This window comes from Podarcis muralis, chromosome 2, assembly GCF_964188315.1.
Source record: "Podarcis muralis chromosome 2, rPodMur119.hap1.1, whole genome shotgun sequence".
Classification (NCBI taxonomy): domain Eukaryota; kingdom Metazoa; phylum Chordata; class Lepidosauria; order Squamata; family Lacertidae; genus Podarcis; species Podarcis muralis.
In genome coordinates this window covers 23,397,054-23,423,467 of record NC_135656.1, presented here as the reverse complement: position 1 = coordinate 23,423,467, position 26,414 = coordinate 23,397,054, and the positions used below count along the sequence as shown (strand labels likewise).

The window sequence follows — 26,414 nt, the reverse complement described above, 5'->3', positions numbered from 1 at the left end:
TATCGCAATGCCAGTTTGAACGTGCTGGTGTTGCAAGGCGCAAGATGCCTGCTTATGTGTTTGCCATTCCCCACCCCTCCCAGAGAGAAAAGCATTTTCAGCTGCATTCGCAAGGTTAGCAGGCTGACTTCTCACACATCGGTTCCACTGCTTTTTAAAATTTTATTATTATTATTACTGATTTTATAATATCAGCATTCACAAAGCAAAACCTATCACATGCGTCATTTCAAATATGTTAGATGTGAAGGTTGTTGGAGGTTTTGTCCATTGCAGACCTATGCCCTTCCTCTATAATAGGGTTTCCAAAACTTGGGTCTCCCGCTGTTTTGGACTACAATCCCCATCAACCCTGACCACTGGTCCTGATGATGGAAGTTGTAGTCCAAAAAGAGCTGGAGTTCGAAAACAGCTCTATAATTTGTTTGTTTGTTTGTTTGTTTTATTTCACTTCTATACCACTTTATATTTTTAAGAAAAGTGGTTTATGGCATATTAAAACATCAATAAAACAAGCCAGAATCAAACATTTCTGAAGAAAGTCAAATACAGAGTATACAGTCAAAGCAACATAATTAGCAGAAAACTGAAATAGATTTCAAAATAAAACATTACAAAGGAGGTCAACTACAGAATACATATTTAAAACAAAGTTAACAAAAAAAATCGTAAACATTTCAAAAAGAAAAAAACCCATTACTAAATGAAGTCAAATACAGTGGTACCTCTGGATGCGAACGGGATCCGTTCTGGAGCCCCGTTCGCATCCTGAAGTGAACGTAACACACGACTGTGCATCTGCATATGTGCAGGTAGTGTTTTGCCGCTTCCGCGCATGATGTCATTTTGAGCATCTATGCATGCGCGGGTGGCAAAACCCGGAGGTAACACACTCCGTTACTTCCAGGTCGCCGTGGAGCACAAACCGAAAATGCTTAACCTGAAGCGTATTCATCCCGAGGTATGATTGTATGAAATACACATTTAAAACAGCATAATTAACAAAAGAATAAAACATTGTCATAAGATACACGGCTGTTTGGCAGGCAGAAAAAGATGGGGCAAAACAATCCCATAGTTAGGGTTTATTGTCAGGCATTCCCCTGGTCTCACCAAGAGCCCCTTTAGTAGAGCTGGCAAGTCTGGGCCTCGCCCCCTAGGCCAGGTGGAAAGGGCCTTGCAGGGAGCGGCCTTCACGACTCACAGCCAGGCGATACAAGAACATAAGACGACCCCTGGTGGATCAGGCCACGGAACCATGTAGTCCTGCTTCTTGGTTTCACAGTGGCCGACCAGATGCCTATGGGGAAACTTACAAACAGGACCAAAACACCAGAGCACTCTCCCCTCCTGTGGTTTCTGCCAGCTGGTCTGCAGAAGCATCGCCATTGTTGGTGAGTAGCCTTTTATGGCCCTCTCCTCCATGAAATGGGATGCGGGTGGCGCTGTGGGTTAAACCACAAGAGCCTAGGACTTGCCGATCAGAAGGTCGGCAGTTCGAATCCCTGCGATGGGGTGAGCTCCCGTTGCTCGGTCCCTGCTCCTGCCAACCTAACAGTTCGAAAGCACACCAGTGCAAGTAGATAAATAGGTACTGCTCCGGCGGGAAGGTAAACGGCGTGTCCGTGCGCTGCTCTGGTTCGCCAGAAGTGGCTTAGTCATGCTGGCCACACGTACGCCGGCTCCCTCAGCCAATAAAGTGAAATGAGCACCGCAACCCCAGAGTCGGTCACGACTGGACCTAATGATCAGGGGTCCCTTTACCTTTACCTTTACCTCCATGAAATGGACGCGGGTGGCGCTGTGGGGAAAACCTAAGCGCCTAGGACTTGCCGATCGCATGGTCGGTGGTTCGAATCCCCACAGCGGGGTGCGCTCCCGTCATTCGGTCCCAGCGCCTGCCAACCTAGCAGTTCAAAAGCACCCCCGGGTGCAAGTAGATAAATAGGGACCGCTTACCAGCGGGAAGGTAAACGGCGTTCCGTGTGCTGCGCTGGCTCGCCAGATGCAGCTTGTCACGCTGGCCACGTGACCCGGAAGTGTCTGCGGACAGCGCTGGCTCCCGGCCTATAGAGTGAGATGAGCACACAACCCTAGAGTCTGGCAAGACTGGCCCGTATGGGCAGGGGTACCTTTACCTTTACTAGTCCTATCACAGGCTTTGCAAGCAGTTCCACTGCTTCTAACGAACGGTATCTAAAAGAAATGTGTAAAATGAGATTTCTTGCAGTACAGGCTGGAATTGTTTTCTTTTATTTCTGTTCATTCTGTTAAGTGCCCTGGGCTCCTTTGGGAGAGAAGAGTCCTTGAAAAATGTAATAAATAACAATAAAATGATAAATCTTGTACAGAACAGATGCTCATTTGGAGTGCAGTGGTTTTCACTTCTGTCTGCCTCCCACGATATATACTTGCATGTCTATGTGCAGAGACCCTCGAAGTGCCCCTGTTTTCCAGGGACAGCCCTAGTTTTACAAAAGCCATCCTGTTTCTGATTTGATTCAGGAGTATCCCACTTTTCCTTAGGAATTTCCCATTTTCATTGGAGAAATGGAGTCCTGTGAGCCCCAAGTCAATGAGATAAACTATACAACCTTTAGAAGACATATAAAGGCAGCCCTGTATAGGGACATGTTTTGAGGTTTTTTTAATATTAAATGTCCTATATATGTTGAAAGCCACCCAGAGAGGCTGAGACAACCCAGTCACATGGGTGGGGTATAAATAAATTATTATTATAATTATCATTATGGACTAGAATGTCCCTATTTTCGTTGGAGAAATGTTGGAGGGAAAGTGTACCTGCTCTGTCACACACATGTGCACAGGTGTGCACTCCCTCTGACACAATTACTGTGTCAGATTATTCATTGTTTCAACCACCACCATCCTGAGCTAGGGGAACATTTGCCCTACTTCAAAGGGGACAGGCCTCTCTTTGAAGGAGTGTCCAGTTGAAGCATCTATTAAAGATAAAGAACCACTGCAAGGGAGAGCAAAAAAAGCCTTGAAGTGGACACATAGGTAACCTGGAATCTACACACACACACAAATAATAATAATAATAATAATAATAATAATAATAATAATAATAATAATAATTAGTACCCTGCCCATCTGGCTGGGTTTCCCCAGCCACTCTGGGCGGCTTCCAACAAAGATTAAAAATACATTAAAATGTCACACATTAAAAACATTTTTTAAAAACACTGTGAAAATGCTTTTTTAAAAAAATCGTTTTGGAAAATACATTGAATTTTGCATAACTCACTGTCACCATCTGTTGTCACATTTGTATATCACACCACACATTTAAAACGTATAATTTGCAGCTGTGTAGCTGAGTCCCAGCTCACAGTCATCTTCCCCATTCTTGGTAAGATTTATTATGCTTCTGTTTAAAATCACAGCAATTATTTCTACGTTGGTATATAGCCATATGAATTAGCATGCACAACGTGTAACTAGTCACCCTACTCCTTGCTGTATTTACCCACATTTTAAACCACAAATAGAGGAAAATAAAGTGGGTGGGGATGAGAAATCTATAGGCTAGCCTTTGAATTGGCATTCTGGCAGGCGTTTGCCTGCTAAGGTCTTATGGTCTTGCTCATTGCGGCTTCTAAATGGATGTTTGATGTGTGTTTGCTGTTGGATTCTTTCCAGCTCTGATATATATATTTAGTGTACTGTGGTTTTAAAATGTTGCTAAAGAGCCCTGAGTAGTACATTGACATTAGAAGGGCAGGGGTAGTTATTTCTAGATAAACAAAATAAAATAAACAAAATAAAAGGCTGGAATCGGCAAACTGCAGCAAGGAGCATTGCAAATGTTGATTTTTGACAAAGGCTAAAAATGGCTTAGAGTTTGGTGCCCACCAGAATTGGCAGGGTTGCTAGGAAGTCAAGGGGATGTGACTGTGAGGTCACAGAGGTGTGGGGAATTGTTCTGGTTTTCTCTCCATCCTCTTCCCTTGTGAAGATACTGTGGATATGTAAGTGTTGCAGTTGTACAATATACCTAGCATCCAACTAAGTGTTTTGTGAAGTGTTTTGCTTTGGTTGAGAAAGGTTTCGGCTGCCGCAATTGCTTGTCTGATTGGAGAAAAGTTCTGCCCTTTCCTTACCTAAGACTCTTGGTTGTGAGAATTTCTGTCACAATTGCAAGCATGGATTCATGCCACAATAACTGTACAGTGGTACCTTGGGTTACAGGTGCTTCAGGGTACAGACGCTTCAGGTTACAGACTCCGCTAACCCAGAAATAGTACCTCGGGTTAAGAACTTTGCTTCAGGATGAGAACAGAAATCACGTGGCGGCAGCGGGAGACCCCATTAGCTAAAGTAGTACCTCAGGTTAAGAACAGTTTCAGGTTAAGAACGGACCTCCAAAATGAATTAAGCTCTTCTTCTTCCTCCTCCTCCTCTTCTGCTCTCCCTTGCCTCTCCTTACCACCACATCCAAGCCATTCTTCAGCGAGCAGGTGGAAGCTGGCTTGCCTTAAAGAAAGCTCTTGTCAGCTTGACAAAGCTTGTCCCTTCCCTAGCTGTTTGGGCAACTCCCAGAACCAAGTTCTTGCTGGGAATTGCTTCCTATTAGTAGAGTTTGCTGTGATTACAGGGCCCAGTGAGGAGCTGCATTGACAGAGAGGAAGGAGCGGCCTTCTTGGCAGGGCGCCTTTTGAAAAGGCAGCACTTTAGACATTGTAGAGGTAACAAAAAACGGAGCTAATGATTTCATCCTACCGCAGGGACATTAACACACAAGGTGCTTGTTCTGGCCAAGCCTCTTTTGTTTCCGTGTTTTCTTTTCCTTTTGAATTCGCAAAATGACACATGTTCCGGCTAATTTTAGTGGCAAATGTGACTCTTTTGTAGGTGGGAATGCTTTGCACTGTTGCAGCAAGGTTTAAATTAAGGCACAAGACTTAACAGAGAGTTGCTGCCTACAAGACTAGGTTAGGAGGGTGAGGGAATAATTTATCGCTCAAGAGCTTCCGTTGCAGGCAAGGTGTGGCGTCTGTGCAAGAGCCCAGAGTAGTTTAGGTATTGTTCTTCCTTTGTTTGTTTGTTTCTTCAAAATGGAATCTTTACAAAGGAGGACAGCATCCTCAAAAGTGGAAGCAAGTAGAAGCTGTAGAGGCTGTAGAACGCGTTCTTCACAGAAAGAAGTGTGTGTATTGCGGACCCAACATACTTGAATATAACCACTCCTTCTGAAAGGCAAACTGTATCCTGAGACAGCTCAGTCAATATAACTTCTTCACAAGAATCTCTTATGAGCAATTATCCCCTGCCGTAGAGTGACAGTTCTCAAAATATATGGGGTTCCATTTGCCCAGAGTATGTTGAAGCTGCATGCTTCAGTTCCATTGCACAAGCTAAGCAGATCTGTACCTTGATGAGAAGCCTTTTGGCAGACCCATTTCAGCTGCTACAAGGACCTCTTCACCCATCAGGAAGAATACATGTGGGCTTTATAGGTACACTTGTCCAGGAGCTGGGATTGGCTGCAGTTCTGTGGCTGACCTTGACAGTCAATGTAGGTGGATGCTTGTCAAGAGTTCCCCATGGCCCACCACCAACCAAGTGGAGATACTTGACGGTATCCCATCCCCCAGATAGAGGGGTGCCTGCTTGGCAACTGGAAGTTTTTGAAGGAGGGGGCCAAAAGGAGTGCAAGAAGTTGTGCTTCATCTCTCCAGCTCCTTTCAAGACAGGAGAGTGCTCAGAGACGCCTGGGGTGGTGTCTTTGTTTCCATCTATGGAGCCACAACCCCCTTCTGCTCCTCTTGGACCCCACCAGCACCAGACATCTTGATGCTTGTCAGATAAGGAGAAGGAGTAGCTGCTGCAGTAGAAGCTACAATGGCTTGGGATGTGATGGCAAGACTCTTAGGATCTCAAGGGTTGTAGAGTTCACCACTGAATGGCAAATCTGACTTGGCTGTTGTGTGACATAGTGATAGCTTCAGAGGGAGAACATGGCGTAATTATTATATGTCCAAGTCATGTATAACACATACAGTGGTACCTCTGGACCTCGGAGGTCCGTTCTTAACCTGAAACTGTTCTTAACCTGAATAACCACTTTAGCTAATGGGGCCTTCCGCTGCTGCTGCACTGCCGGAGCACGATTTCTGTTCTCATCCTGAAGCAAAGTTCTTAACCCGAGGTACTATTTCTGGGTTAGCGGAGTCTGTAACCTGAAGCGTCTGTAACCTGAAGCGTCTGTAACCCGAGGTACCACTGTATTGCTTTCTAACAAATACACCCTTCTTCCATAGTACAGCCACTGATCAAAGCTATATTCCCTCCTTGTAGACACCTCCTCTTGAGCTATCAGTAGGGGGAGTGAGGCAGGGATGGCATGGGGCAATGACTTTCTAACAGTGTGCTAGGAGGACTCATGTGGCAAATGTGCCAGCTACTGAGGCAGGACACAGTGAGGACAGACAGCAGATGGTTGCTTGGCTCAGGGCACTTGTGACGAATGCCTGCTTTTCCTGGTCAATGCTGCCAGGGTGATCAGTAGGTCACGGGTCAGTGTCACAAGAGAGGTGGCTTGTGGACACAGCCAAATTCCCAGGAAAAGACCTCTTTGGGTTGTTGCTGTTTTTTTTTTTAAAAGGAGCAAGCTCCTTACACACGGACCCCTTTCTTGGCTCCCTGCCATTAGGAATTCCCTCTGCAAGCATTCAGAACTGCTGCGGTGAAATGCTGTTGTTTCTGGGTTAAATTCTGCCCTCCTTTTCCACATGCCTAGTTGGCTTCAGTGAGATTAATTTTAAGTCTTGGCCTTTAAATAAGCCATTTCGGTATAAGTAGAGGCATTTCTTGCAAAGGCTTCCTCCATCTGCCAGCTCTTGGAAGCGCCTCTGTTAAATGTGAAGGCCAGCATCAGGGCTATTTCTGCTCTGTCCCAGTTCCTTGCAAGCTCCCATGTAGCTGTTTGATATATTCACTGAGTTGAACTAATCTCCATCTGGCACATTGTCCTTGCTGCAAAAAGTAGCAACTCCAGCTTTGCTTTTGGCACAAAAAGGTATTTAATCGATTGACATGCTAAGTTTGGCATAAGGCGGGGATAGGTTTGTGATGCAGTATCTTTTTAAAAAGAAGTAAAAGATCGACAACAAAAGAGGCAGAGCAGGGGATGGGGGACCTGTGACCCTCCAGGTATTCCGACTCCCAGCAGCCCCAGACAACACGGCAAATGGCAAGAAATGATGGGAGTTGTAGTCTAATAATATGTGGAGGACCAAAGGCTCCCAAGATGCCAGAACACAAGAGTCAGCATGAAGCTGATGTTGCAGGAATGATGCGGAAGGAGATCTCTGCGTGTTAAATTTCACACGGCTCACTAGCTCCTGTACTATTTTCAGAAGAAGCTTAGCAGGTCTCTCCACCCCCTGCCGCCCCTTCCATGGTTGGTAAATATTACTCAAATTTAAGGAATCTGCATTTGCAGATCAGCATGGCTCTTGGTTATGGTTATGGGCTTGTAAACTTATGGTTACAAAAATGTACCGCCGATGTCAAAGCTGAACTTTGTGTAGCAGATGGTATCCATCGAAGCACACTGATTTGTCATTTTCCCATTCAGTGGATCTCTCTATACCCAGCATGGGGAAACTCCTGTCCTCAGAGGAGCAAATTTCAGATCTGTTGAGAAAGGAAAAAGCTGTTTCTGCTTCCCCTTTGTGGGCCCTATCTAGTTCCACAATACAGTCGTACCTTGGAAGTCGAACAGAATCCATCCTGGAAGTCTGTTCGACTTCAAAAATGTCAGAAAACCAAAGTGCAACTTCTGATTGACTGCAAGAAGCTACTGCAGCCAACTGGAAGCCACAGAAGCCCCATCGGATGTTCGGCTTCCAAAAATAGTTGGCAAACTGGAACACTCACTTCTAGGTTTGTGGCGTTCGGGAGCCAAAACGTTTGAGAACTAAGCTGTTCGAAAACCAAGGTCCAGCTGTACTTTTTTCGAGGAGTGCCCAGATTACAGAGAATGCAGTCATTACAGAGGGTGGAACTTTGACCTGGTGCAGAATCTCTTTTATCTGTTCTCAATAATATCAAAGAGTTCTTAGACAGGACTGTCCCCATCACATGGTAGAGTCAGGCAGTCAATGCAAGGAGCAGCAGCAGTAGGAAAGGCTTTGTGTTTTCCCTGTGGCTTCTCCTCTGTCTTCAGGTGCAGTGGAGAACATTGTCCTTTTGTCAATACCAATCAGTAAAATTATTCTTAAAATTATCCTACCTTTCCTCCAAAGAGCTCAAAGCTGCCTACATGGTGACTGGCCCAAAGTCACCCAGTGACCTTTTTGGCAGAGTGGGAATTTGAACTCTGGTTTCCCAGGTCCTGGTCCAACACTCTAACCACTAGACTACAGTGGCTTATTTGCTGACCATGAGGATCATGGATGTGATGTGCAAATGTTGCTACTCAGCACTCAGTAAAGAAACAAAAAAGAAGGAAATCTATGGGAGAAAGCAATATCTCTGTTCCTTCTTAGCTGAGTCTTGTCACCACGGAGGCAACCAGCACACCATGAACTCAAGCAATATTTTTGCCTGCAAAGCAATCCGACCATTCTTCTTGCCGAGAAAAGCAGCAAGGAAGATCAAGCTTGCCAAATGTCTGCTTCCCAGCTGGTGCCAAAGGCTCTTGCTCACAAGGATGACAGATGTGTAGATGAGATTTGCAATGCCAGCTCCAAAGTGTACTTGGGAAGTGTAACAAACTGTAAGAAAGTCGTGTCTCTAGACCATTTACACTCAGCTCAGGGTCCCGTCCCCCCCCCGGTGTTCTCAGAGCACTGGTTCTTTGTCAACCTGTAACCTTTTATATAAATATTAAAGTGGGGGCTCCCCCCCCAAGTCCTTGCTAATTTCTATGCCATTTGTCAACTCACAAAGTGCTTTCAGAGCTTACCCTGATATTACCTTGATTGTCTTTAACACAGTCCCATTGGATAAAAGTAGGCCAGCTGGCCATATTGCGCAAGACCACCTAATAAGTGTTATACTTTAGCGCATAGATTGGTAGAGTCTGGTTTTCCGTATTTAAGTCCACCCTGCTGTTCGCTATACCATATTCATTCTCTGTGTTATCAGCAACCCTCCAAATGAGGGACTGCTCACCTTGAGAGACAGTGTGACCCCGAAAATGTTTGTAGATCCAGTGACCCACCCTACCTTTCATCAGATTATATTAGTGTACTAGTTGTGTCTTCTCCTGGACAGAGATATAGCTAAGCCAAAGTTACTTATGCTCAGGGGTGCCAACTTGACCCCCACATTGGGGGGGGGTGTGCCTCATGTAACATGTTGCATCCTGACCCTGCCTAGTGCACTGGTGAGGAATGAGGAGTGTGGAGCTGAGCCTCCTTATGCCTGAGCAATATCAGGTGGGGAGGAGGAGGCAGAGTGGGGCACAGGGTTTTTTTGGGGGGCAGCCCCCTCCTTGAAAATTTCTGGGGGGGCTGAAGACCCCTCAGCCCCCACTACTCGTGCCCCTGCTTATGCTCTGGTAAGCTCCATATTGGGTTACCACAACATGTTGAATGTGGGGAAGCCTTTGGCCAAAATTCAAGAAACTGCAGCTAGATCAAAATACCAGGCTGTTAACTGGGAGCAGATGCTGGGGTCGTATCTCACCTGTACTGAAGCATCTTCACTGTCTCCTGGTCCATTTCCAAGCTCAACTCAATTCAGCTGAGTTTTACTCGGAGTGAACCTATTAAAATTAAGGGGTCTAACATTGTCATGTTCAGTAATTGAAATTGGTCTACTCTTCGTTAAACACCACCCCAAAGTGCTGGTACTTGCTTTTAAAGTCCCATGTACTTTATTGCCCAAGAACTTGTTAGGCAGTCATGCCCATATTGTTCATCCGATTACTGAGATTTCAGAATCCCTTCCATGTACCTCCGCCATGTAAGGGAAGGCAAATGAGTACCTGGTCAGGTGTGGCACCCCCTTTCTGGAATGCTGTTCTTAGGGAATCTCTCCTGGAACATAATATGTTGTCATAGCACCAAGGAAAGATATCTATATTCTTCCATGTTTGTTGTAACCATTGGCTACTTGGCTACTGTGATAATTTTGTCATCTATCTCTTATTTCCTTATTAGGTTTTATGTGATGTTTGTTCTTGGTGCTTTAATGATTTTAAGGCTGAATGTACTGTGTTTTTCTTTTTCTTTATAAGGTTGGCAGTCCTAAGGGGAATTGGGTGCTGAAGCTACAGGGATAAAAATTTAACAGAAAAATCATGTCCGTGTAAAATGAAATAAAGATTGGGAAAGCTAGTGTACTTTTGCATGGAACTAGAACTTGCAAATGGGATAGTATATTTAAAATAAAGCAGACATTTATGCTACACAAATTTTATTTATCTCTAGAAAATGATGCTTCCATATACGGTACACATCAATCCTATTCGCTTAACACACATATAGTCTATTCTGAGATGGGCAGCTTTTTCAGAAGAAGGAAGACATCTTCATGAGCCAAGGGAGGGAGATCTTAAAAAGTTGTCTTTGATGTGAGAATAAGCAGTATGCATGGATTTGACCCGCACATTCTACATTCTGCCTTTTGGACAAAGTGAGCAGAGATGTTTCTGAACCAAAGCTAGCTTCCTTCTACCAAGTCTTCTAATAATAGTAACGAATAAGTCTGTTGTACTGAGTTAGCCTTACTCTTTGCTTCCTAGCTCTTTGACCTAGATAAGGTGGCATAGCACAGAGAATAATTTAAGTCAAGGCTCATCTGAGGTGGTGTTGGCTTAATGGAAGCCAGGAGTGGTTCATTTCTATAACTTGTTAAATATATTATGAGCCTAAGAGCAGAAATTATATCCAGAGGGTTTTGATCTGCCATATTGCATTCTGCTGATTAACTTGAAGAACATGAAAAAGCAGCCTTTCCCTTTCCCTTTTTACCTTTGAAAAATTTAAAGTTTTGGGGAGGAGGGAACCCAACAAGGTAACAGATGTAATTTGCACTCCCCAGAAGCTTATTTGGGCCTTTGCTTATTGTGAAATTCAAAATTAGATAAGACACTTTCATGTTGCAATTTGTAAACATATGTGAATAAACACCTAGGGGTTGCCCAGTGAATTGCACATAGCATTTGGGTGTTCACATGAGAATGCTTTCAAAACCTGATTCCTTTTTCAGTCCTTCCTGTATTTGTTGGGTAGTCTTTGTTGAGAGCCAGTGTGGTGTAGTGGTTAAGAGCGGTAGCCTTGTAATCTGGTGAACCGGGTTCGCGTCTTCGCTCCTCCACATGCAGCTGCTGGGTGACCTTGGGCCAGTCACACTTCTTTGAAGTCTCTCAGCCCCACTCACCTCACAGAGTGTTTGTTGTGGTGGAGGATTGAAAGGAGAATGTTAGCCGCTTTGAGACTCCTTAAAAGGGAGTGAAAGGCAGAATATCAAATCCAAACTCCTCCTTCTTCTTCTTCTTCTTCTTCTTCTTCTTCTTCTTCAGCAAGAACATCCTGGCTTCCATTGGCGTGCATCTATCTACTAAGGAGCACGAGAGGATATTAGAATTTCAGTTCCAGAATCACTGGATTTTTTAATGACTCTGCTGCTTCCCACTCTGTGCCTCATCATAGTTGACTGGTTCCTAGCACCTTGTGTGTCTAGCACCCAGAACAAATCATTATCTTTATGATGGAGTGACTGGCTCTATTTTATTTCATTTGCTTTAAACAAAAATTGATAGGTGAGGTGCTCACCACTTCATAGAGAGATACAAGCTGCAAGTTCTAGATACTAATTTATTAGAATCAAAGGCTTGGAGAGTAGGAAAGGGACCCTGAGGATCATCTAGTCCAACCCCCTGCAATGCAGGAATATGCAGTTGCCCCATATGGGAATCGAACCTGCCACCTTGGCATTATAAGCACCATGCTCTAACCAACTGAGCTATCCTGTTCAGGAGAGACAGAGACCCTGAGAGAAAAATAAAAGTTTGTATCTTCAGTGCTCCAACTACCAATCACTTGGGACTGTTTCAGAGCCATTTTTATAGCTATATTTTTATCTAATTCTATACATTAAAAAAATATACTTTTTTGTTCTTGAAGACAAAATACAAAGGAATAAGACTGTAGCATGACCTCTGTTGCCACAACCAGAAACGTAGGAAAACATGACTTCATCAAACATAGCATCTAATAACTAGGTTAGTTCTTTATTTACATCTATAAATAGAATATAAACACAATTTGAAATAAATAAATTAACTGGTATTTTCTGAAAGAGCCTTCTTTTTTAGGATAAGAAAGGACAATGAATGTAAGTAAATAAAATGTGGTGGTCTTGGTGGCTAATAGAGTCTTTGGAAGCAGACTGAGCTGTGGAAATAAATGGAATAAATTAGGAGAGGCAGTTCAGACACAGGGAGCACGAGCAAACGTTGATCCTGGAATGTGGGAGTGAAATGATGTATCACTTAGCAAGGACAAAAAAAACCCACACAAAAAAACCACTGTAGAAACATTATTGGAAAGTATCTGGGCCATTGCAGATGGTAATTCTTTCACCCTCCAACTATGTGATCTTGTTATGAAGACTGCTTTCAGATGATTAGCTGTCAGCCAGTCTGCTCCCCATCTCTCTCCCACTTGACTCTTGGTGTTTTTTTCATGCTAGTTCAGGGCTTTCAGCTTTCTTTCCTGCATCAATGCTTCTCTTAAAGCCTTTGCTTAAAGCTAGCACTTCCAGGCTTGAGTTAGCGCAAAGCACTGAAGGCAAAGTAGCATTGCTGGATCTCTGTGAGCATTTAGAATGTAAATGAAAATGCCATCCTGACAGTAGGATAGAAAAGTCAGTGGATGTGTTCCCTAATTGGTAACTGGAGCACTGGGCACGCTAACATGATATTTCTCTCTTAGGACCCACCTTTTCTTCACGTTTAGAGTAGATTTGCATGGGGCAATGTGGAACTTAACCTTCTCCTAAGTGAGGAGCACCTCAACGGCAGGTTAATGGGGAGGTGTTAAAAATGAGTGTGGAGTAACATGTCCCCCAACACCACAAAAAGCCCACTAGTGCATGCACAAATGCATCTGTTGACAAAGACATTTCATGCAATAGTTCAGAATGACCATTAGGTCCAGTCGCGGACGACTCTGGGGTTGTGGCGCTCATCTCGCTTTACTGGCCGAGGGAGCCAGCGTACAGCTTCCGGTCATGTGGCCAGCATGACTAAGCCGCTTCTGGCGAACCAGAGCAGCGCACGGAAACGCTGTTTACCTTCCTGCTGGAGTGGTACCTATTTATCTACTTGCACTTCGTGCTTTTGAATTGCTAGGTTGGCAAGAGCAGGGACCGAGCAACGGGAGCTCACCCTGTCGCAGGCATTCGAACCGCCAACCTTCTGATCGGCAAGCCCTAGGCTCTGTGGTTTAACCCATGGCACCACCCACGTCCCAGTTCAGGGGTAGTCAACCTTTTTAGACCTACCGCCCACTAATGCATCTTTCTTGATGGTAAAATTTCCTTACCGCCCACCAGTGCTCGATGGAAGGAGGATTCAGCTTGTGCCATAGAACCCCCCCTACCGCCCCCCTAGAATCCTGAAACGCCCACTAGAATCCTGAAACGCCCACTTTTGTGTGCTGTTATGGCTGTCCCTTTTTTTTTTTTTTTTTTTGCCTTCACTGCATTATTTTATCATCAGTAACTGATAAGCAGAATACATAAATATTGTATGTGTGCAGCCTTGCAGATGCACGTAGCATTTAAGGAATCTACAAAGAGAAAAGTCACAACCGGTAACATATTTTTTTTGTTGCAAGGGGATTGGGAAATAGAACATGTACAGTAGGTATGATTCCACTGGAAGAGCAAACTTTTATGCCATTTACTTCTTACTTAGAGGGTTATTTAAAGATTTTAAAATACAGACTATAGAAAGCAAGAAAGTGTTCTTCTTCTTCACACGCTTCCACTTTTTAGCCTGTAATCTTAATCACACCAAAGTGATCTTGTAAAGCCTCAGTTGATCTACTCCTGTCTCTTGTCATGTGCATGTCCCCTATTGTATTGCCCTTGTTCCCATAATCAGCAAACTTTTTCAGCAGGGAGCCAGTCCACTGTCCCTCAGACCTTGTGGGGGGCTGGACTATGGGGGTGGGGAATGAATGAATTTCTATGCCCCACAAATAACCCAGAGATGCAATTTAAATAAAAGCACCCATTCTACTCATGTAAAAACACCAGGCAGGCCCCACAAATAATCCAGAGATGCATTGTAAATAAAAGGGCACATTTTATTCATGTGAAAACATGATTCCCGGACCATCCACGAGCCAGATTGAGAAGGCGATTGGGCTGGATCCAGCCCCCTGGCCTTAGTTTGCCTACCCATGATCTGGGAGCCTATGGGGCATAGCATTGCAGGCATCTGAGGGCAGCTTACCTAGGTAGCGGATAAAATGCTGCATTTTCAGGACCCTGGATAGCTCCAATCAGACAGTTTCCTCTGTTGAGGGTCTGGAGCTCAAGGGAGACCTTTTATTCCTTTTGGGCCAGACTACGCTTCCCAGATTCTGTCCACCTTCTGAAGAAGTCCTCTGGTCTAGCACTTCATCATCTCTCACTCAGCTTTTACCTTGTGCATGGATTGTGCTGGTGAGCAGGCACTGGGAAGCCCAAGGCCCCTTAGTGGGGCTCATATTGAAGCTATTTTTTGCACTTGTCTTAATCAGAGTGGGTTCTTTTAAAGAGCTTAGCTTGAACAATCTTGTATCTGGGCTTCACTGTACTATATGTATCTATCATGCTCTTGGATCTTTCTGCATGACATAACTCTGTCTAGCTTAAAAACTATGTAATGAAAGTTACTTACAGTGAAAGCCATAAAGTGCTTAAGCCAGGTTTCTTGCCCTTAAGCAGCATAAGGGCAAGTCCTATCTGTTAATTATATTCTGCTGTTCTCCTACCACGCTCCAGGGCTTATAGGAACCTATAGAGGTTGCACAAACCGGTAACAGCCATATTTGTTTTGAAGAAAAGTTATTTGTTGATTGACATGTGGGGGTGTGCGGAATGGCCTTGCCACCCTCCAACATTCATAGGTACTTGCTTGAAAATTACATCCCTGAAATTGGGCCAGCTGTGCTAAGCAGAAGGAACTGGCACCTCACTATTCAACACAACTCTTTTGAAATAAGTCTCACTGGTGTCCATGGAAATTGCCTCTTGGGAGAAAGGAACGTGCTTAAGAACTTTGTCGGGTTTATTTTTGAGTGAACACAGATGGGGCTTTGGGGGTGGGGTGCTCCAAAGCTATCAATTATGAGCATACATTTGCAAGTGATTAATTTCAAAAAAAGTCATCCAGTGTGCATTGACTGTCGCAATTAGCAGATTTGCCAACTGTGAACTTGAAACTTCCCTCTTGGCTTGATTCCAGCTTGCACATGCCAGAACTGAAGAACAGGTCTCTCTGCTAAAAAGCAGCATAGAAATACTTGAAATAAATTAAATGCTAGAAATGAGAAAAATAGAAGGGTTGGGTTGTAAAAGGAAAGTAGTTTCTAAAGAGCTTACCGCTGAGTGCTGAAACCTTGAGAAATAATATAGAAAAATATGCTCACTGCCATAATTTGTGTGGGTCGCCCAGTGGTTGCTGAGATCTGTTGAAACTAAGAACATAAGATCATAAGAAGAACTGACTGGATCAGGCCAATGGTCCATCTAATCCTGCATCCTGTTCTCATTGTGGCCAACCAGCGCATGGGATTGAACTCTGGCCCTTGAGAGATTAGAACTGTTCGTTACCACCATAAATGATGAATTTCATAAACAAGGTGTTTGGCAGCATATGTTCCGACTCCTCCTGCTCTGTACTTTCAAAATTAGTCATTTCCCTCCTCTGTTTAGGAACCAGCTCCAGGTTTTTTCAACTGTCAGTCCCTCCTCTGTTTTGTTTTTGTGCTCAGCTATGATTCAATGACATCTTATGTAATGGTATCCCAGAGTAATATCTTCTTTGCCCTAGATGATGGGAAAGTGCCTAAAAGTTAGGTCTAGAGTTGTTCCTGAACTATGGTCATCTTCCCAGTTGTGTAATGGTCACACTCACTGTCCAATATGGTACCCTCCCAATGGTTTGGACTACAGCTCCTATCAGCCCCAGCCAGCATGACCAAAGCTCAGGTTTGATGGAAGTTGTAGTACAAATTATCTGAGGGACAAAAGTTTGGGAAAGGCTGATCCATTAGACCAAATGTTGTGGCTTTTGGATCATGCTCACTGAAGAAGCACGACAACTTGCAACAGTACAGCATGTAGATCCATGTTGGGGTTGACTGACTATTATGATAGATTGATATTACGTTTGTAACAGCCCTATTTGAGACCATTCCTGTTTCCAATCTCCTAGCTCTACGTATAACTGAGGTTGTGAAAAGGAGTTAACGACATGCCTTGACCTACTTACTGCTTGAATTTTGACCTGTAGAAGAGCTTCTGGCATTTGAAAAGTTCCTTGTTTTTCTCTGCTAAAAAGCCTTCACTGTACCTTTGTGGCCTGGAACATATTACAAGGTGCATTCTCATGACAGGGGGCACCCAACAGGCTAAAAAGTGCCCAATCCTCTTCTGAGACTAAATATTGCAGAGGAAAGTTGGTCGTGCTGGACAGGCACTTCTTTTAGGAAAGAAACTTGTCTGTCATTCCTGATCTTTCGGTTGAGCTCCTCCATCCCAGTATGCTCCCAGGGAATCTACAGTTCCTAAGAGATACAGTGGTGAATTGCCACCAACTGAAGGTGCTTTTCAGATGTCCATGACTCGACCTCGTCATGTCTCATTCAGCTAGGTTGCTGTTGATGTGGGCATGCAACAGGGGGACGTGCAAGGCCAGGCCTTCCTCAGAGTGCCACCTGTTTGTTCCCTATTGTGGCTGGGTTGTTATCGGGTCAGCTACATGTAATTGAATTGCAGGTGGGTTGTCAACATCGGATCAGCCAGTGCTTGGATCAGCCAGATTCTGAACAGATGCTGAACAGAATTGGGGGGGGGGGGACTGGAAGAAGAAGAAGAAGAAGAAGAAGAAGAAGAAGAAGAAGAAGAAGAAGAAGAAGAAGAAGAAGAAGAAATTTTATTTATTCCACCCTCCCCAGCCAAGACCAAGCTCAGGGCGGCTAACACCAGGTATAAAACAATTGATTAAAATGCAGCTGAAAAACAAGATTAAAATGCAACATTAAAATGCAGCCTCATTTCAGTAGAAACTCAAATCAAAAACTTTTTGGGGGATGAAAGCGTCAAATCTTCACCAGGCCAACTATCCAGACTGGTCCTACGTGGGCCAGAAAAAAAGCCAAGGAAGTCCCCAAATAGGAGTTCCATCACAGAAGGAGAAAGGAAAAAGGATAGAGGGGAAGGGCATCCAGTTGATTCCAAGCCAAAGGCCAGGCGGAACAACTCTGTCTTACAAGCCCTGCGGAAAGAAATCAGATCCCGCAGGGCCCTGGTCTCATGAGACAGAGCGTTCCACCAGGCCGGAGCCAGTGTTGAAAAGGCCCTGGCTCTGGTTGAGGCTAATCTGACTTCCTTAGAGCCCAGGACCTCTAGGGTGTTGCTGTTTATGGACCTTAAGGTCCTCCACGGGGCATACCGGGAGAGGCGGTCCCGTAGGTACGAGGGTCCTAGGCCGTGAAGGGCTTTAAAGGTCAAAACCAGCACCTTAAATCTGACCCTGTACTCCACCGGGAGCCAGTGCAGCTGGAAAAGCACTGGGTGAATATGCTTCCATGGCAGTGACCCCGTGAGGAGCCTCACTGCAGCATTCTGCACCCGCTGGAGTTTCTGGGACAGCTTCAAGGGCAGCCCCACGTAGAGTGAATTACAATAGTCAAGCCTGGAGGTGACCGTCGCATGGATCAGGTGCCCTGTCTTTCATATTGATAGCAAGTGCCCCTAATGAGCCCCTTCGCTGTTTCACACAGCTCTGTCCTTTAGCGGACAAGCCCTCTGCATCTCCATATAGTCAGAGACACTTAGTCCCGATGAATGTACTGACTATGGAAACCTTGAGACCTCTGTAGGAATTTTAAGCAGGTGATGTCCGATATGAGGTGAGCTCTGCATTACATCAGCACCAATTTTCTGACTTTCAAAACTTCCTGGTCAGAGAAGGCTTCTGGTAACTTGGGGTCTACATTGGACCATACGCCCTGCAGGGTGAGGGCTGCCTTCTTGTGCGTTTAAGTACGGCACCATGCTTTGTAAATAACTTGTGTGACATTGCGATGATTGCTTCTCTAAAGGACTTGTGTGACTGCTTCCTATTATTTAGGAGAGTTATGTGTTTGTTCCGGCAGAGAAAGGACAGAGGTGCAGCTCACAAACTGCACGTTACACATGCCGGAGTATCGAGACTTTGTGTGCTTTTCTCTGAACCAGTGCCAAAAAGGGCTAATTAACGGGAAGCCAAATGGCAGTGCTAGGAATATATATATTGAGGGGGGGGGGACACTACCACAGTAATTTGTCGTGCTACACTGCATTGCTGAGCCCCACATCTTCATAATATCCACGTCAAGAATCCGCCGAGGGAGAGATTTGTCAGAGTCGAAGGCAGCGGGATTTCAAATCCTGTCTGAGAGTTGGCTGTCTTGCTGTGCACGTATCACCAGTCCAGTGCTGATAAAAGGACTCTGAGCATCTTGAAAGCTTGCAGTGTGGCCTGGCAAACTGCTTCTCTCTCTCTCTCTCTCTCTCTCTCTCTCTCTCTCTCTCTCTCTCTCTCTCTCTCTCTCTCTCTCTCTGATGTAATGGATAAGTGTTCAGCCTCACCTCAAATCCACAAATTGGCTAGCACCCAAGCAGCCCAATTCTGTGCAGTAAGTCACACTACATTCAACAGGGCTTGCTCCCTAGTAAGTGCCTGTAGAATTTCAGCCTTAGGCAAGCGTCTCAGTCTTGCTAGTGCAGAGGTCAGCAAACTTACCACGCCTTGGGCCAGTGTCTCCAGCGCTGATCGTGCGGCGGGCTGGAGGGCGGGGGAGCGTGTGCCCACACGCTATTTCCGGCGCACTTCCAGGTTGGAGGAGCACTGAAAATAGCTTGTGTGCGTGTGCACGGGCCTCCTCTCACCCGGATGTGCACCAGAAATAACGTTTGTGCATGTGCAACTAACGCTTGCGCATGCACACAAGCTGTTTCCAGTGCTCCTCTGACCTGGAAGTGGGCAGCTGCGCAGCACAGTGCCGGTAAGAGCGGGTGGCAGCTGGCGGGGGTTGCCGCAGGCTGGATAAACAAATCCCTCGGACCTTATCCGGCCCACGGGCCTTAGTTTGGGGATCCCTGTGCTAGTGGAAGCCCCTTACAAGGAATTCCACTCACACCATGAGGCTTCTTCCCTCTCAAAAGCCCCCTGAGTGCATCGTCTAAATTGGCTGGGGGGTGGGGGGAGAATGAGAAAAAACCCCAGAACAAAATAGAAGGGGAAGAGTGGGTAGATTGTTCCAGCAGGCCGTCAGAGATACTTGCACTGATGGAGCAATCGGCTTATTACTCTGTCAAATTCCTCCTGATGTAAAGTCCCACCCCTCTTATATTTATATCCTGCCTTTATTCCAGGGAGCTCAAGGCAGTGTATGTGGTTCCCTGCCCCCACTTAAAAAAAAAAATCCTCCCCCAGCCCTGTAAATTAAATTGCAAAGAATCTGTAATCCAGTATTTGTTGTGGGATGATATTCCCAAAACTACTGAGATTGTATCAGGATATTTAGCCAAGATTTTTAAAGTCAAATCTAAAATTACTTAATTTTATTTAATGGTGGCTATTGAGTCTTTTGTATGTTTTATGTGTTTAATATGTCTGGATTACCATTATTTTCATGGATGGTTTTCCTCCTATGGTTTTATTGTCTAAATTATGCCAATAAAGGCTGAACAAATGAATGAATGGGGGGGGGGGAAGAATAGGCCGAGAGATGACTGGGCTGAGAGTGTTGCCTAGTGGCTAGAGCGTAAGCTCTAGTCTGATCCTCTTTCCACCATGCCACACTGACCCTCTGGGATACTATTGTAATACTATGACTATACTATGTTACTATATGTAATACTATGACTCCATATGGACCCAGAGGTCCACGCTGAACGATGGGGGTGGAGATGCTCCTTCAGGTATACTGGGCTGAGGCCGTTTACAGGTCAGCATCAACACTTTGACTTGTGCTCGGAAACGTACTGGGAGCCAATGTAGGTCTTTCAGGACCAGTGTTATATGGTCTCAGTGGCCACTCCCAGTCACCAGTCAAGCTGCCGCATTCTCGGTTAGTTGTAGTTTCTGGGTTCACCTTCAAAGGTAGCCCCACCTAGAGCACATTGCATTGAGCAGGCATAGGCAAACTTGTCCCTCCAGAGGTTTGGGGACTACAACTCCCATCATCCCTAGCTAACAGGACCAGCGGACAGGGATGATGGGAATTGTAGTCCCAAAACCTCTGGAGGGCCAAGTTCTCCTACGCCTGGACATAAAGGGACATGACAATGGTTTGCCACATTCATTTTCAACTTATATGGGGCTTTTGTGCTGTTTCCCCACCGATAACTCTGATATCAAACTGTGCACAAAAGGAGGGAAATTTCTGTTTCATTCAGTGCATATAACGTCCCCAATTCACTGCTAACAGATCTTGTTTTCTTCTCTGCCCGTGCAGGAGTTCTCTTTTGTCCCGTCGGACCCTGATGCTTTTGGGAATGAGCACCTGTGGCAGAAAGGCCCTGACTCTGCTTAGCAGTGTGTTTGCCGTGTGCGGATTGGGACTCCTGGGGATTGCTGTGAGCACGGACTACTGGCTGTACCTGGAGGAAGGGATTATCTTGCCCCAAAACCAGAGTGCTGAAATCAAGATGTCTCTGCACTCTGGGCTCTGGAGGGTTTGCTTTTTGGCAGGTACTGTGCTTTACTGAAAAGTGAATCTCTTTTTGCTTGCTGTCCCTGTGGCTAGTCATGTCTAGTGACTGTTTCTGAGTCCTGTTAGTTGTGCATTTTGATTAAATTTATAATTAAGGTCTGTGAAATATTCCAGTTATATCATGCATGATTATGTGCAAATGGCTTCACAGTTTTAATTTCCAACACCTTGGGGTGGGGGTGGGGAGAATGGACTGGTGGCCCATTTTGAAATTGTTGGAATATTCCAGCGAGTCACTGGATTGGTTCACATGTGCAATTCACTATGTGGATTTGCGTAGGCTCATATATATATACTGCATGTCTTAATGCAACCTCAGTCCGCAGCCACTCCATTATAATAATATAATTTATTATTTATACCCCACCCATCTGGCTAGGTTTCCCCGGCCACTCTGGGCTGCTCCCAACCGAATATTAAAAACACAGTACAGCATTAAACATTGTAAACTTCCCTAAAGAGGGCTGCCTTCAGATGTCTTTTAAAAGTCAAATAGTTGATTATTTCCTTGACATCTGATGGGAGGGTGTTCCACAGGGCGGGCGCCACTACCAAGAAGGCCCTCTGCCTGGTTCCCTGTAACCTCATTTCTTGCAATGAGGGAACTGCCAGAAGGCCCTCGGCGCTGGACCTCAGTGTCCGGGCTGAACGTTGGGGGTGGAGACACTCCTTCAGGTATACTGGGCTGAGGCCATTTAGGGCTTTAAAGGTCAGCACCAACACTTTGAATTGTGCTCGGAAATGTACTGGGAGCCAATATAGGTATCTTAGGACCGGTGTTATGTGGTCTCAGTGACCACATTATCCACTGTCAATGGCTAATGGAGTTCTCCTGCAAGGACATATCTCTGTGTAGTGAAAAATTCCCTCCCTCTCCTCTGCCTGTGTGCCCCCAGATCTGCTTTTGGGGTTCTTCCAATGCTCTGGAGCAGTTTGGGGGGCAAGGATGTGCAGGCAAAGGGATACAAGTGAAAGTCCTTTAGCAAACAGGACAACCCTTAGGCTGCAATCCTAACCACACTTGCCTGCAAGTAAGCCCCATTGAATCCAATAGGACTTACTTCTGAGTAGATCTCATTAGGATTGCACTGTAAATCCACTAGCAATCAAACCGTGGCAGGCTTTGGAAGAGAAATGAGGTGCACGCATTGACCTCTGAGCACAATCCATTCATTATATCAGGGGTCCCCAAACTAAGGCCTGTGGGCCAGATAAGGCCCAAGGAACACATTTATCCGGCCCGTGGCGCCCCCTGCTGCCCACTGCCCGCTCCTACCGGTGCTGTGCTGCGCGGCTGCCCACTTCCGGGTCGGAGGAGCACCAGAAATAGCTTGCGCGCATGCGCAAGTGTTATTTCCAGTGCACATCTGGGTTGGAGGAGGTCTGTGCACATGCGCACAAGCTATTTCCGGTGCTCCTCTGACCCGGAAGAGTGCCGGAAATAGAGTGTGGGCACACGTATGGGCACGTGCTCCCCCACCCTCCAGCCCACCGCGAAATTGGCTCTGGAGACATCGGCCCGAGGCGCAGTAAGTTTGCAGACCCCTGCATTATACTCTTGTCATGGAGATGGAACCTGTGCTATTGCTATATCAGTGGAGTTTACATATTTCTAAGCAATATTTAAAATCGGGCTGCTTGGTTTCTGTTCTTTTACTTGTGATATTTTAAAGGGCCCTTAGCCAAACTAAACAAGGAAATACACCAATTACACAATTTGCAATTGTATGAATGGTTTAAAAGAAGCAAATAACAATCGCAGGAGATCCTGTGGGAAGTATGGGGCTTGATGCCTTTGCTCCCCAAGAAAGTGTAAAATGAGCTTTTGCCATTCCAGGTGAAGAACGTGGGAGGTGCTTCACGATAGAATACGTCATGCCAATGAATGTCCAGCTGACATCTGAATCAACAGTCAATGTTTTAAGTAGGTGGTTATCTTTTCTTATTGCGGGAGCAGTGTTTATGTGTGTTCATTCAAACACCGGCTTTTCAGAGACTAGAAAAGAAGTCATGTTTTATCTTCAGTAAAGGACTGCACCAAAACATTGTCTATTGGAGAAGTCGTTGTTGTTTGCGTTGTTTCCTGGGTTTCTTTGTCAAAGGAAACTCAAGAGTTCATGAGCACATGTGGAAGGGAGACACGAAGCCATTCCAATAGTCCTGCTAGGCTTGGCAGCTGTTACATCAGCATCACAGTGTGACGTAGTTGCAGATCAATCCTTTGCACTTCAAGCAGCAAAGAGGATAGCAGATTGGTGCTCCTTTAAATTAGAGGGGGCAATAGCAATTCTTTTTTTAAAAAAAAATATTTTTTTATTAAAGAATTTCAACATACCGAATTATCAAACAATATAATCACATACATTATTTTCCCCCTTCCCCCCTCCCAACCCTACCCCCCCCCCCGAGCAAGGACTTCCCTCAGCTCCTCTCTCTGATTTCTCTGCACATATTATTCTCTGCATGTTATAAAATTGTACTTATCCTTACATTATCTATCCATCATATTATCAACCAATGAATTTGTGTATGTTTATTCAAAACCTGCCAGGGAGTCCATTTCACTTTGTTGTCTTTTTAAATAATTTGTAAAAAGTTCCCATTCCTCCTTGAAGTTACAGTTGTCCTTGTCTCGCAATTTATAAGTCAATTTGGCCAGTTCTGCATAGTACATCAATTTCTCTTGCCACCGTTCTTTCGTCGTGATTTCCTCATTCTTCCATCTTTGTGCTATCAAAACTCTTGCCACTGTTGTAGCATACATAAATAAATTCTTTACTTTCCTTGGCAGGTCTTGTCCTACAATCCCTAACAAAAATGCTTCTGGTTTTTTTTACAGATGTAGTTTTAAACATTTTTTTCCAATTCATTGTATATCATTTCCCAAAAAAATTTAACTTCTCTACACTCCCACCACATCTTTTTCCTTACATTTCCAACAAGTGTTTGAGCCAGTTTTGTACATTTTTGTTATCTGTACTGGTGTTATATACCATCTATACATCATTTTCATGTAATTTTCTTTCAGGAGGGAACCGTCTGTAAATTTTAAATCTATTTTCCACAGTTTTTCCCAGTCCTCACATTGTATATTATGTCCTATGGGGCAATAGCAATTCTGACACACTTCCCCATTCTCTAGAAACTCCCGCCACTGCCCACCAACCATGGCTTTGTGTACCAATCACATGCCCCACATTAGTCCTGCATGGTAATGGCAGAATGATGCTAACCTAGCCAGCAAACATACAATAGACAATTGCTGTAAACTGATCTCTACGCTGCAGACCACCATGGCAAAGCAAGAAGGAATCTAGTGGTAACAGACACTGATAACTGTTCCCTGCAGACAGGTGTTTGAATCTCCTTGTAGCACAGAAATAATCTGGAACAACCCCCTTTTTCCATGGAAGCAAGGCACGACCTTTCTATCACAATGTTCAGCTAACTCCGTAACTCAACTGGAAATAAGTATCCATAGAGATAGGGGTAGATGAGAACGTCACTTTTAAGCAAACAGATATATTTTTGCATTTTTCCAATTATGATATGGATCAGAATGTAATTAGCTGACAGATTTGGCTGCATAAACATACCAAATTGCATCCTTTAAATGTGTGTTTAAACATAGAATACGTCTAGAAATGTGTTGCACGTTGAGATAAAGCACAATATTTGTGTACTTTAGGATCACAGATGTGTTTGAGTACATATTGGAATAGGAATTTTCATATGGCTTTTAAAAACAAGAGTAAACAGTGTAGATTTATGGGGAAATGAGTCTGAATGGGTGGGAGGGGCTTATGAATAAACACATGCAGAACTGGCACAGGGCAGAAATAGATTTCTCTGCATGGAGAACTTGCAGGCACCCCAGGAGAAGGTTCAATAAGTGGTACATAACCCAGGAATATGTGAAGGGCTGTAGGCTAATGGAGGAGGTGGGTGGGATTATGCTCCCATAGGGTCCCACAGACACTGCAAACAATAGAGTTGTATCAGGGTTACTGGGAGGGAAGCAAACATTTTGTAAAGTTGAGGACTGTATGTGCTCACCTTGGAGCCACAGAAGCTGTTCAGTCTTAAGTTCCTAAGGCAATTTTTTTCCTGTGCTCCAAATGCTTCATTGTACTTGGAAGCTAATCTCCCCTCTACTGAGTTACAAATTTGGTGTAAGACATTTAATTATTGTCTTTGGCTAAATTTAAACCCCACCGGTCTACTACCTTTAGTATCACAAGATTGTCTTGAGAGCATTTGGATAGCGCCTCAACTTCCATCAGCCCCGGCCAGCATGGCCAATGGTCAGAGATGATGGGAGGTGTAGTTTGCCAATGTCTGGCGAGCCAAAGGTTCCAGCCACTCTAGGTGGCTTCCAACAGAATATTAAAAGCACGATAAAACATCAAACATTAAAAACTTCCCTAGACAGGGCTGCCTTCAGATGTCTTCTAAAAGTCAGATTGTTGTTTCTTTCCTTGACATCTGGTGGGAGGGTGTTCCACAGGGCAGGCGCCACTACCGAGAAGGCCCTCTGCCTGGTTCCCTGTAAACTCGCTTCTCACAGTGAGGGAACTGCCAGAAGGCCATCGGAGCTGGACCTCACAACAACTCTCTGTGGTAGGTTAGGCTGAGAGGCAGTGAGTAGCCCAAGGTCACCCCTCGTGGCCAAATGGGGATTTGAACTTTACTCTCCCAGGTCCTAGTCTGACTCCTTATCCCCTACACCACACAAGTTTCTAAGGTCAGACTGTTTGTAACATGGGCATTCCATGTTTGGAAATATCCCACCGGGGGGGGGGGGGGAGTGATTTGGAGTCAAACCATTTGCTCCCATACCATGGTAGTGATCCAAGTCTACCCCCTGCAAAAAAAAAGGAATCCTATTAGCTAAGAGGAGAAAATATCCTGCACTGTAAGTTCTCCGGGACTTTGTTGGATGAGGTGGAAGAATAGAGCACTGCAAATCTCAAAATCAAAAAGGATATTTTGTTTACTGGTGGGGGGGGGAATAACATCTGCATTGTAAATGTTTTAGTGTTGACAGATGAGAAACGATATTTTTAAATGATCTTAGATTTTCCCCATTCCACGAAGTAAGCAAGCAACAGCAGCCACCCTCTCCAATGATTCTTCTGAGATCTTTGCCTTGGCCAAAGTATCTGAAATTATTTTTTTAGGAGGAATTCACATAGGCTATCCACCCTACGTCTTTTTTTTAAGCATCTTCTGTTGCTATAGCAATCCATATCTCTATTTCTGGAACAGATGGTTTTGTATTTTGTGCTCACAAGAGACAAGTAAATAATTTGCAGCAATTAATATTACATTCTACCACCATCTATTTTACAGCTCTTTGCAGAGAGATGTTGTAAAAATCAAAGGGTGGTATCCAACTAAGTTTTACTCAAAGTAGAGCCAGTGAAATGAATAGTCCTAAGTTAGTCATGA

General features: G+C 44.7%; 1 protein-coding gene across 2 annotated transcripts in view; it reads left to right on the top strand.

The window, feature by feature from the left end:
• Positions 1-26,414, top strand: part of CACNG5 (calcium voltage-gated channel auxiliary subunit gamma 5) — a 55,129-nt gene that overhangs the window by 18,582 nt on the left and 10,133 nt on the right. For both annotated transcript variants that reach the window (XM_028713079.2, XM_028713087.2), the window contains exons 2-3: positions 20,706-20,941; positions 22,801-22,887. In XM_028713079.2, coding sequence (XP_028568912.2) covers positions 20,706-20,941; positions 22,801-22,887 — 323 coding nt within the window. The remainder of the gene's footprint in view (positions 1-20,705; positions 20,942-22,800; positions 22,888-26,414) is intronic.